General features: G+C 42.9%; 1 protein-coding gene across 1 annotated transcript in view; it reads right to left on the minus strand.

Annotated features, from left to right (window-relative positions):
• Nucleotides 1-1,165: 1,165 nt before the first annotated feature.
• Nucleotides 1,166-12,097, minus strand: part of HS6ST1 (heparan sulfate 6-O-sulfotransferase 1) — a 192,724-nt gene continuing 181,792 nt past the window's right edge. Inside the window, exon 2 of the mRNA XM_066556380.1 lies at nt 1,166-7,485. Coding sequence (XP_066412477.1) covers nt 6,777-7,485 — 709 coding nt within the window. The 3' untranslated portion in view covers nt 1,166-6,776. The remainder of the gene's footprint in view (nt 7,486-12,097) is intronic.

Below are 12,097 nucleotides of genomic sequence, written 5' to 3' on the forward strand. Positions count from 1 at the left end.
GATTAGAGCTTAACAAGGAACCTAATTGAAATCAGGTGGTATCAATATCACCTGATACCAATTAGTGGATAACTGAAACAAGGCTGGGAATGACAGGTGATACAAGAAGTATGTAAGAGTGCAGGAGCCATAAATACTACTGGCTTCTAAGACTGAGAGGAGGTCTGGACTGGCATCAGCAGGTCAACTTGATGCAGGTGAGGAGTTTACCATGAGGAAGAGCTCTTACTTCCTCCCCAGAAGCCCAGCAGCCCAATTAAAGGGGACAATTGTGCAGCTATGATGGACGTTCAGCTAATTATAACACTTGGTGAGAGTTAATGTTTGTGTAATAGGAATCATAGAAATCGTCCTGGAAACCATGTGAATATGTAAAACCTTGGATAAACAGAGAGCAGGAGTTTGTGACTTTTCTACGCAGGTCTTTAGGAGGTTACTCTCCCTGTATCCAGTGCTGTAATAAATATACCCTCTTTTCAACTTTAATTAGTTGAAGAATCATCTGTCTGTGCTTCACTCTGACACCATCCCTTACCTGAGTCCTCCAGCAGCACCTGCACAGCGCCTCCCTCACTCCAAGAGGGAGCTGTGGTGATGCTTTGGTAAAATCAGAGCTTTGTTACTCACTATGCCTCCATAAATATCTTGCTGTTCTCACTTGGGATGCTGTGAAACACTTTTATCACCATCCTCTCACCCCTAACTCACTTTCACTGTGCAAAACAGGACATGGCTCAGCCCAGTAGCTGCAGAATGTTTTCACACAACAAAATACTTCTGAGCATGAAACAAACAAAAAAAATCTGTTAATTATTCCACAGATTTGGTGCAGCAACCTCTATTTATTGCCTGCAAATGTGTTCATTGCAGTGCCTCTGAAAAAGAAAAGTAAGAAGCCTGTACAGTATCAAAGGTAATTTTTAAAAGATGACAGGTTCCATGAGGTTTAAGTGCTTTTTGCAATGTTGGCTCAAATGTAACAATAGGAATCAACACACTGCAGTTTCTGCTTGAATATTTCTTGTCCAGGAGTCTGTTTTTGTAGCAGAAAACAAATATTCTCCATCAACTGCACTGGCAGCTTTATCTCTCTGTAATAAACAGGCAAGACATATTACACTGAAACACCATCAAAGGACAATGGAAGGACAACACACACCACAGATACTCAATTTTAGGGTTTATTTCATCTGCTAACATTCATCCTTGATCTAGACAAAAACAATTAGATGATTTTTTAAAATTTTATTTTTCTTGTGGAAGAAAAAACCTTTTAACACTTTTGTAAGATGCTATAAATAAATATATAAAGCTTTAAGTGTTACTCGGCTCAAGTTAAAACAGTTGCCTTTTATTTTTTGTTGGTTTAAAGTTCCTGAAGTGGGGGGGAAAGTGCAAACCATACACATTTAGCCCAATGGAATGAGTCCAGCCACAGTCACCTTCAGAGAAGCTGAATCTGATCTACAACATGGAGGATGGAAGGCAGGTGGGGGACAGTTGTATTTTTTTACCCTCAGTCACACAACTCCTAGAGGAACTGAGTTCCTTGGTAAGTAAAACACAGAAGAGAGGGGAGAGGAAGAAAAAGAAAATCCTGCCTGCATTGACCTTTCCCTGCTCTGTGCAGACTGTGCAGCAGAGAGGAAAGAATATAAGCAAGGTCCCAGATGAATGGAAATGACAATGCAAACCAAAATCAGATAGCTGTAGGGATGGTGAGAAATCCTCTGCCTCTTGTGTGTTTGACTGGAAGACTATACATAAACACACAGGAACTTCACATTGAGAGAGGATGGGGATTTTTGTCTTCTCCTTATGGAAAAAAAAAAGATTAAAAGGGGCATTAAAAATAAGTTAAATCATATTCCAATATGTACAAAACAAATCATGCTCAGTAAACCTTTTGAATATAAAATTATTCATTATAGTACAACTCTCTCAATCCAGTCTCTAGAATTGACACGTGAGGGAACTGAACAGGGAGGGGGAATTGTAGGGCTCTCAGGAGACAGACTCATTGCAAATCTGGCTTTTTTCATCTTGCATGTCTAAGAATTACAGAGCTGGGACAACACAGGCTTTAACACCCATGTGCTCATCAGGGCTGCATTCACCTTGGCAGAATTCTTGTGGATGGGGTAAAACAAGCAGCCATGGATAGCTGGGATTGTGTGCCTGGCTCACCTGAGCTGCTGCTCACTGACCTGTGCTACAATGGCTTGGAACACTCCAGATCAGGCAGTGGATCCCATGCTCACTTTTGCCTCTGGAACACGAACTGCTAGCATTAGTGGAAGTGAAAAGAAGAATAAAAAGAGAACACAGCCAGCCCTGGGATTTGAGTCCAGCAGATAGTGTCAGCTGCATGCCAAGCTACAGCTCTGGGAATACAGCACTAAGCACAGGTTGGGGATGAATTCCTGGAGTGCCACCCCTTTTTTGTGATGACTGGAGAAGTCTGTGGGGTCTGGGTAACTCTGAACACCAGTGAGACAGACACCAGAGATGCTTTTAACCCCAAGGTATGAACCTTGGCTAGGCCCTGTGCTGTGATGCTACCATCACCTTCTGGAGCTGCCCACTGCTCTCTGAAGTGACCTGACTGGCTCAGAGGGAAAACTTCCTAATTGTACTGCCATGGGGACTCCTCCTGCCTTGGTCACACTCTCAGAACTGCACTGCTCTTTTCTGCTCTAACAGGACAGCCCTGGGAGAGAGGATTCAAAACCTTATTGGGATCTTTCTGATGCTGCTTCCATTGTCATCCCATTTCTATAAGCAAGTAAGGGACTGTGGGGTGCAAAAGCATCAACTGAAGTGCTCCTCATTATTCCAAAATGTTGGGCATAAAGGGAGAAATTCAGACAAGCCAGAAATTCACACTGACCCTTTTCTGGCTTTTTCTTTTTTTTTGTTTATGACTTTGAACCCTGTGACAGCCTGGGCTGGCAACCTTACTGGTCAATCCTGCATTTTGTGACCTGGACAGGGTACAAGGTGGCATCTGTCTGGAAAACCTTGGACGAGTCAAACTCCTTCAACAGAGCTAACTAGGATGAGACTAACCAGCAAGAAAATGTTTTCTTCAGCAAGAACACCCACCAAGCAGTGATGTTTTCACTGTTTAGGCGACTAAAAGCAAATTGACTTCTGTGCCCCAAGAAGTCACAAAGTCCCTAGGGGACAAGACCAATCTTGCACCTGCCTGCACTGCTCCCAGCACTCTCCTAACCTGACCTGGACATGATACACTGACAGACCCCCTGAAGAAACACTTCATGTCCTGAAGAAGCTTTTGGGGTGTCTGGAAGTCACAGGAAAAACCTTTTGAAAGAAAGAGGCAGATATTGAACAAGAATCTACTATCTGGCCACTACTTCTGTCGGAGTGCCTTAAAACTGTTCTTCTCCATTCATTTTAAAACTACACACACACACTTTTTATGTTATTGTAGCATCAAAATATCAGTCCTAAAAAGAAAAGAAATAGTACCACTTCAAAGTGTGGTACATATAAATCACAAAAAAACTACATTCACATTATGTTAAAAATCCCTTCCCTTGTACCCACTAAAGGAAGAAGACAGTGCCAGGTATGTCCTGCAACCCATGTTCTGGTACACAGCACTTAAAATCAATTAACAGCCAGAAGCAGACCAGCACAGCAGCCAGGGTGAGGGAGGGCTTTTGGGTGATTCTGTTCATTCTCATTACTCATAATCTGTTTCAAAGTGTCCTGTACTTTTCATACCTTGGAGTACTCTTTTAGAGTCCCTAAATTTGTTACTCCCAGTGTAGAGGAAGAAAAACTGAGGCATTTGCATGGGTGCAGGATTTAAACCTTGAAACTTCTGCCTCAGTACTGAGGTCAGCCCTCCTTTTGTGGCTGAAATGAAACTGTTAACCAAAGACTGTTTTCAATATAATTTCACTACTTTTGCTTGTTCCTGCAATACATTACAAAAAAAAAAAAAGGTTGGTGCAAGGTCTTCTAATGACATGCTTCTAAGGTCAGAGGCTGCTTCTGATTTAGACAACCCTGCAGACAGATTCATTAACATCCAGCTGGTTACTCAGAGCCTGTAACACAGAACAGCTCAGGGAGACACAGCCTAATCACAATCCTGCTCTGAATCCCATACAGTCCTAGTAGAGAGACACAAACAGGGATTAGCTGCAGGAACCCCTCGTGCCTTATGGATCCACCACACAGGACACACCCTGAAAAGCTTTTGGGGAAAGGTGGAAACTGTGCATGTGCAGCAACAGTTGGTTTTTATATCTCATGTGCTGGTCTTGTGGGAAAACAGCCTGCAAAGTTGCATTTTTAAAATACACATGTTTTCTGTAGTTACAGCAAAATGTAGAAGTACTGGCAAGTAGCAGACATAGCTTCTGCCAGCCTTGGGATTCAGAGATGAGCAAATGGACTTGTAATAACCTTCTCTTCCCCCAAACCAACCACCAAATACTGCTTCATTTTGCTCCATAATTTTCATCCAGGAGGAAATGCTTATGGCCAAGCTACACATATCTGGGGACAGGAGCCATTCTGTGGAAAAAGCACTGGCACAGCCTTAAAGACATGGACAGAACCAGCACCTACTGGTTCCAGCCAAATGTGTGGCTGACAATGTCCTGCTGTGCTTGCAGGCAGCTGAGTGTGCGCTTGTGCACTCTGCAGCAGCAGGATCAGACCAGGACCTGACCAAAATCCACCTGAAATCAAGAGGAAAGATATCCTCTGACTCTGGTGGACTTTGGCTCAGGGCTGTACAGAATTTTGTTTGAGCCCTCAGGGCTCTTTGTGTTTTTCCTTCTCAGGTTTTTTAGCTGTCTTTGCACTTCAGGAGAAAAATGTATCCAAAAGCAAGGTGTATCCCTCCCAGAAGCCCTTCCTTTGCAAAACTCAGTCTGACCTTGAAACTGCTGGAAACAGTGCACAGAGGCAGAGAAAGAATTAAAATCCAAACCAAGCAGCACACAGTGGACCTATGTGATGGGAAAGGGATGCTGTAAAAATGACATGCTAAAGTTGAGTTCATCAGCTCTCTGTCTCTTCTCCAGTGATTTCAATGCCATATTTGATTTGCAGTTAACGTGGCCTTTGAACATGAAATCCTATTCCATTTGGTTCAGAGTTTACCCTAAGCAATAGCTGTTTCAGGTCTTACAGGCTGAGTAATAACAGAGTGAGACATGAACCAGGCAAAAACTGCTTCATTTCCATGCTTCCAGCCAAACAAATAAGTGCTTGCAACAGCAAAAAAATAAGCCATATTTTAATTTGGTGAGTGGAAAGAGGAATTAGAGAAGTCATTGTTGTTCTGTCTCAAAAGTCAGTAAGCAGAACCTGGTTAGACTGTCCCCACACTGGAGGATTAAACTTCCGTGAGGCCCTAAAAAACAGCATTGAAAGTGTTCTGCTTTGAGAGTGGTCTGAGACTACAAAAACACTATCCATGATTCCCCTTTCCAGTTTTATGAACACAGCTTGTTCATTTAAAGTAAGGGCTGCAGAACAGGCACCCTGCCAAAAGACAATGTGCACTGTCTCATAATTAATTTAGACCCATAGTCAGAAATTTTCACAGCTCTGGAAGAGAGCCCCATCCTGTCCCCACTTAAATCAGTTCTAGTGACTTTACTGGAAGCAGGCTGATGCCCATTACCTCTTGATAAAAGCAAGTAAAAATAACTGAAATAATACAGCTAGGGAAGGTCTGTATGCTTATTCTGTGTCAGTATTTCTCATAGCAACAAACAAAACAAAATCACCCCCTTGTCACATTCCCATTAGTGACACATCATTTGCAGGGTCTGATTTTTTTGTGGATTTATGAAGGAGTTATTACATTTTTCTTCCTTTTTTTTTTTGGTAGTATGTAGGATAGGGTTTTTGTGTGCTGTTAACACACAATACTGATAGTGGCTTGAGTGGTAGTGCTGACAGGACAACATGTGAATGCAGGTTTGAGTCTATGGTTGGCTCTTAACTTGTTTTGGGAGCTGTCTGGGAAACAAATCTGGGAGTTTTGTGTACAAATTCCCCATTATTTTTGTGATGAAGCTGCATATATATATGTGATACCAGTACAATGAATCAGAACCACTGTGCTAAGTACATTTCCCAGGCCATAGTCAATTTAATGTTTCTCATCCTCTGACTGGTTTTCTTTTTTTTTTTTTTTTTTTTTTTTTTTTTTATGGTGCTCTACTTTCTGGCAGTGGCTGCCAGCTGAAATGCTGTGACTGCCTGTGTGCTCAGATCCCAGCCTGACAGGATGGCCCATCCACAACTCAGTCACCATTATCAGTTACTGACAAACAGTGCAATTCCCATCCCACCTCCCCCACAAAAGAAAACCTCTGTTTCCTTGTTTTTCAATTGTGTATCTTTAGATCATTAGGCTCAAGGGATAAAAAGATTTTTAAAAAATCCAACTTCTGCCATTTGTGTTAAAATCATGAGGATAAGAAACATTCTTCTGTATTTGGCCTTATGCTTGGGTAACAGCATTTGTGCATTTTTTATCTCTGCATTAGAATGTTGACCCTTTTTTATTTTTATGTATTTATTGATTTTTTTAAGAATCTCATCGGTCTTGTAAGAAACAGTAAAAAGACCCTATACTCAAGGAGCAATCTACCTTCTGTTTTACAGACTTGTTTTTAAATAAAATATTTTTTTGTTTTTGTTTTTTTGTTATTTTTACTTCCACCATCTCTCATATGGAAACCCTACAATATCATTAATATAAAAGTCTGCCTAGGCTACCACTTCTCTATAATATGGCTCATGTAGTCCTCAGTGGGCAAACGTCCTTGCTCCTCGGTCTCTTCCTTGGGAAGCGCTTCGTTGGAGCGGTGCAGGAGCCTCTCCTCCCGGTTCCTGATCCTCTGCTCCATCCTCTCCAGCTGCCTCTTGTACTGGTAGCGCTGCTGGAAGAGGTCCTTTGCATAGTCATAGAGCTGCATGTCCAGGTCGTTGAGCTCCTCGATCCTGCGGATGGTGTCGTTGTCCACCTCCACGCCGCCCGCCCGCGTGCTGTTGTACTGCATGAAGGGCCGGATGAACTTCAGGTTGAAAGTCCTCTCAAACAGGTACTGAGTCTTTCTCTGGAACTCTGTCAGGCCGAAGAAGGCCATGTCTTTGAGGTTTTTTTTGGCGCTCTCCAGCAGGATCTGTGCTCGCTTGTTCTCTGGGATGAAGGACATGTTGTAGCAGCCCACCAGGCTCAAGTCAGCCAACATCCTCACCTGGCGGTTGTTGGCCAAGTTGTAGGGGCAGTCCATGAACTCCTGCAGTGTGCAGCCTGACCAGTCTGTGCCCTCGTAGCATGAGGGCAGCTCTTCAGGAGTGGGTGTCCTGCCATCACACATGTGCAAGGAGGTCTTCCAAGTAGCTCCTCGTTGGACGTGACGCCATTCGCTGAGGTAACGAGAAACGGGGTCTCTCAGCAGAGTGATGTAGTAAAATTTTCTACAAGGAGAAGAGAAAACAGAATAAATATTCTGCTAGTGCAGACAGCAAAAACCTGAGAGTAAATCAACATGACGTCATCCATCCAACTGCATTTCTGGGTTGTTTTTATCATGCAATATCTCATGCAATGCCCTTTGTGCAACATTAGACCTGTGTTTCTCATTTTAGCCTTGCCAAGTAGTAGCACCTTCACCAGGCTGTCCATTGCCAACAACAGACTTCAAAGTCGGAACAAATCACCAGGACTGAACCCGTTCCTTGACTTCAGAGAGCAACTGTGGCTCCTGGCACTGCCCGGCCTTTCCCACCAAGCACTGGGTGCCTGCAGTGCCAGCCAGGACCTGCTCCGAAGGATAGCCCAGCAGCCTGTCTGTGAGCTGGGCCTATCACTCCATGCAGATGCTGACCAGGACACCCACTGCTTTGTTGATCTGGCTGCTGAGCTGAAATATGGGAGTCTGCAGCAAGTAGCAGGATAAAACCACAGGAACATAAATGAAAAACAATAGGAAATCAGGAATGCAATATGCTTTGCAGAAAGAGAAGGCTGAGCTGACAACCAGCAATAGCAGCAATAATTTATTCCCATTTTAGTCAACCTGGTATTAAATCAAAGAAACTTCAGACACAGTTTTGACACGAGACTAAATAGAAGGGAAAAGAAAGACAACCAGGAAGAGCACACATAATGACATGGGGTGTTCTTGCTGTTCTAAGTACAATGAAGTCCTTAACAATAGAAGCTGTCCCTAGAACTGAAAACATGACAGCTGTCTCTTAACAGAGACCCTCTGGCTTCAGCCCATGGAGTTCTGGGATTGACAGAGATGGCAGTCTGCAACGGCCCTCTCCACAGAGAGAGAAGTGGGCTTTTCTTCCCTAACTGCCAGCAGCGTGGGACTGAGGTGTCTTTGTGTTTCCAGAAGGAGGAAATGCCTTTTCTAGCTCCTAAAGCTGGCACGTGCTTTCAGGGCATGGGGCTGTGACACTGAGCACACATGGGAGCACCTGGCTTTGGCAGGAACACACACATGCAGCTGGGAGTGTTTCACACAAGGGTGGTGGAGGATCCATGTCCCCATCAGAAATGCATCTTCAGAATGCTGCTAGGGCTCTTTGCCTTGCCAGCACTGTTCAGGAACACCAAATGGAATGGCCACTTAGATGGCAGTGAACAGTTTTTGGAAGAAAATATAGTAAAAGTATTCTGTTTTGGCTAATTTTAACAGATCCCTGTTTTCCTAGCACCTTCAGTATTATTCTTCCTATTACTAACCTAAATTTCTGCAATAAGAGCAATTTAGTTTTAAAATAATACATCAGAGCCATTGCCCAGGAAGTCTCATATTAAGTAATGTTTGCTTTCCTAATTCATTATAAACCTGCTGAAGGGCTGTTTCAAAGCAGTCAGTTTTGGTCTTTCCAACAATGGCAGGGGGTGTCCACCCCAGCTCCAATTCCTCTCCTGCTTTCTGCCTTCATAATGAGGGCTGGTACAGATATTTGTTCATTTTGGAAACCATTCCATCTCTCTTCAATAGTAAGAGTATCTCACTGTTTAGTAATACTATCCAGTACTGTCTGTGTACAGGCACAGGGAGAAAAAGGGGAGCAGATATTTTCTTTTAAAGACTTTAAAAACCTACCTCTTTTTCCTTCCTTTACTTTGCAGCCTGCAGTGATTCCACTACCCTGACTGAGAGGCAGCTATAATTCATACAGACTGAGCCAAGAAACCTCCAATAGATGGGATAAAATACAGCAGTGGGAAGGAGAGCAGTGATGAATGCCAGATGTTTGATGACAGACAGTGGTGCTAAACACTATCAGCAGTTTTTGACTTGTGAACTGCAGTGGATTTTTATTTTCACTGATGTAATCCAAAAGTTGCATTTTTCACTGAGCAGGTCGAAGCCATTTATTATTTTGTGGCTACAGATGCAACTAGAAGGTTGCTTCTCCCCGATCCCTAAGATCAGGGACTCATTTATGTGTGAGGTAACCACAGACAAAGGAGGAGCTGATTCCTGTCCAAACATAACATATGCCACCTATACAAATGTGGATAGGGAAAAAAAAGAGGAATTGGTATCTGCATTTGGCAGACAGGGGAACCAAAAACATTAAATGATGTGCATAAAGTCAAATAGAAGTGTCAGAGTTGGCATGAATCTGATACCTGCAAGGCTGAGTCCAGCTTATCTTCTCTCTGTGTCTCTGTTTAAACTTTAGGAGACTGTTAGTAAATCAGATGAATAAATATCGTGCAAAGCTTCTGGAGTCTACTGAAACAGAGACATTGAACAGGATGTGGATTGAAAAAAGTTTAAAGTTTAAAAAGTTTAAAGAGCAGGAACTTCTTTCTTCACACTGCACTCTAAGAGCTATTGCCTTTGTCAATGTAAGAACCTGGTAAATATTTTACCATGAGGGATCTTTCTCAAGGAATGAAAAGCACAGGAAATAGGTTACAATTTTAGAAATTCTACTTTGAATTCAATTTTCCCCTTTCTAGGTCTGTCACATAGAAAAGTGCTTGAAGGAAAGAGCTTGCTTCCTAACACAGAAATCAGATTTGTCTTTGGAAACTGGAACCAGGCCCCTAGAAATACTTAAGGAGGCTGCCCCAATGGGCATAAATAAAATAAAATAAAATTTTTAAAAAACCCAAACAAAAAAGCCCCAACAAAAAAAAACCAAACCAACAAACAAACCCCCCCCCAAAAAAAACCAAACCCAAACCAAACAAACAATAAGCCTAACAAACAAAACTAAACAGAGACTTTACAGCAAAAGAAGCTTTAACTGCCTAAGCTGAGGTGTACCATTGACATAGTGAAAGTTATGCTCCCAAATTTGTATTTAGCTTTCTAGAAAGGTCTTGGTTTCTGAGGAGCAGATTCCCTCAGCCCTCAGGCAAGTGAGCAGCACACCTTCCAAGGGACTGAGACCTCAGAAGCCACAGGAGTGAGCTACTTGGATATTAGAGGGGTGACAGTGCAAATGTTCACTCAAGGAACTTCAGATACTGAAATTTCTGTTCTTGAAGTATAATTTAGGATTGCCTTTAAGATCAGAGAAAAATTAGGTAACTGTAAATCATCATCCATTAGCAGTCAGCAAGCTGGGGGAACTCTGTTCCAGCATGGTTGAGAACACAGGCAATGCCACTTATTAACAGTGGCTTGGAATTCATGAGGAACCACATGACTAGTACTTTTTTTTTTCTCATCAAAGATAAAATAAACCCGTAAACCTCATGCAGCTGCGAGTGCCCTTCATTCAGCATGGTGACCCAGACAGCCACTTAACTTTAGTGCTCCTAAAGGCTCCTTTCAGAAGCGTGGTCTTCTCCTAGGCCAGATGGTTCCACTCAATAGTGCCTCATAAAAAAGCTCCAGTTTGGTCATGCAGGGTCATATCTCACTGGTTTTTCTGGACTTAACAAGCTTGAGCAAGACAAATGAACAGTGGAGTTAGTAAGATTTTTTCCTACCACATGAAGCTGAGCAGAGCAGCATTACTGCTCTTGGAGCTCCCTTCCCCACACCCATGGGGCTGTGATCCCCAGGGGCACAAGGACAAGCAGAACAAAGTCACACCTCTGCCCTTCCTTGCATTGCTGCTCCTGGCACTCCCAACATGGAAATCCACCTGAAAATCCACCTCTGAGGCATTTGCAGAGTTCACCTCAGACCTGCATGCAAGCTGCACAGTGCCCAAGGCAAGAATCCCTGGCATATTTATTAAACAGAACAGAACAAAAATAATTGTTTTGATCAACAACCCTGTACCTGAACTGAAGTTTCAGGAAGAACAAAATCCAGCATTAGAAAGGAAGGCCACAAATGAATTCAGGAAACTTCACTTGATGTGCCCATTCTGTCAAAATTAGCCCGCTTGTCCCAGACAAAGCTCTCTCTCCCTGCCTCTGTTTCCCATATGTGAAGGGCTGACAATGTCTCCTTTGTCTGTTTTGGAAATTCAAAACATAACATTTTTTGGAGCAGGAGCTGTCTCCTTGCAGGTTTATGCAAAGCCCCTGTTTTGGCATGGATTGAGGTCAGAGGACAATGGTTAACTGCAGGCATATTTTCATGACACGAGTGTCAGAGGCACCACTGCCCTACAGGATTCCCACCCAGACCTCTCCTTCCCATTCTCACATAGCAGCACAAAGCAGTCTCAGTTTTGCCAGCAGAGTTTTGGGGTTTTTTTTTTTTAAGCAGGGCCATGCTGCAAATGCAGTCACTGGGCAGCTTGGGGTTAAAAATAACCCTTTGTTGCGTGGCTGAAGCTGCCATTTAGCAATATTCTATCTTAATTCCTGTCAACAGGTTCCTCAGCTAATGAAGGGGAAATGAAACCCTTCTTCCTCTAAAAACTCAATTCCTTCTCTTTTGCTAATAACCAGTCAAGATAATTCTGATAAAGTGACAGATTCTAAACATGATGCTACCATTTCTCTTCAGTTAATTTCCACTCTTTTTTAAATGCCAATGCATCCTTCTTACTGCTGCTGGTCTCTAAATTCTGACAAGAACTGCTTATTTGACTGTGCAATTCCCTGTTTTTTCCTGTGCTTAAATGCTTCCTCCCACTTAGCCAT

This window comes from Molothrus aeneus, chromosome 10, assembly GCF_037042795.1.
Source record: "Molothrus aeneus isolate 106 chromosome 10, BPBGC_Maene_1.0, whole genome shotgun sequence".
NCBI lineage: Eukaryota > Metazoa > Chordata > Aves > Passeriformes > Icteridae > Molothrus > Molothrus aeneus.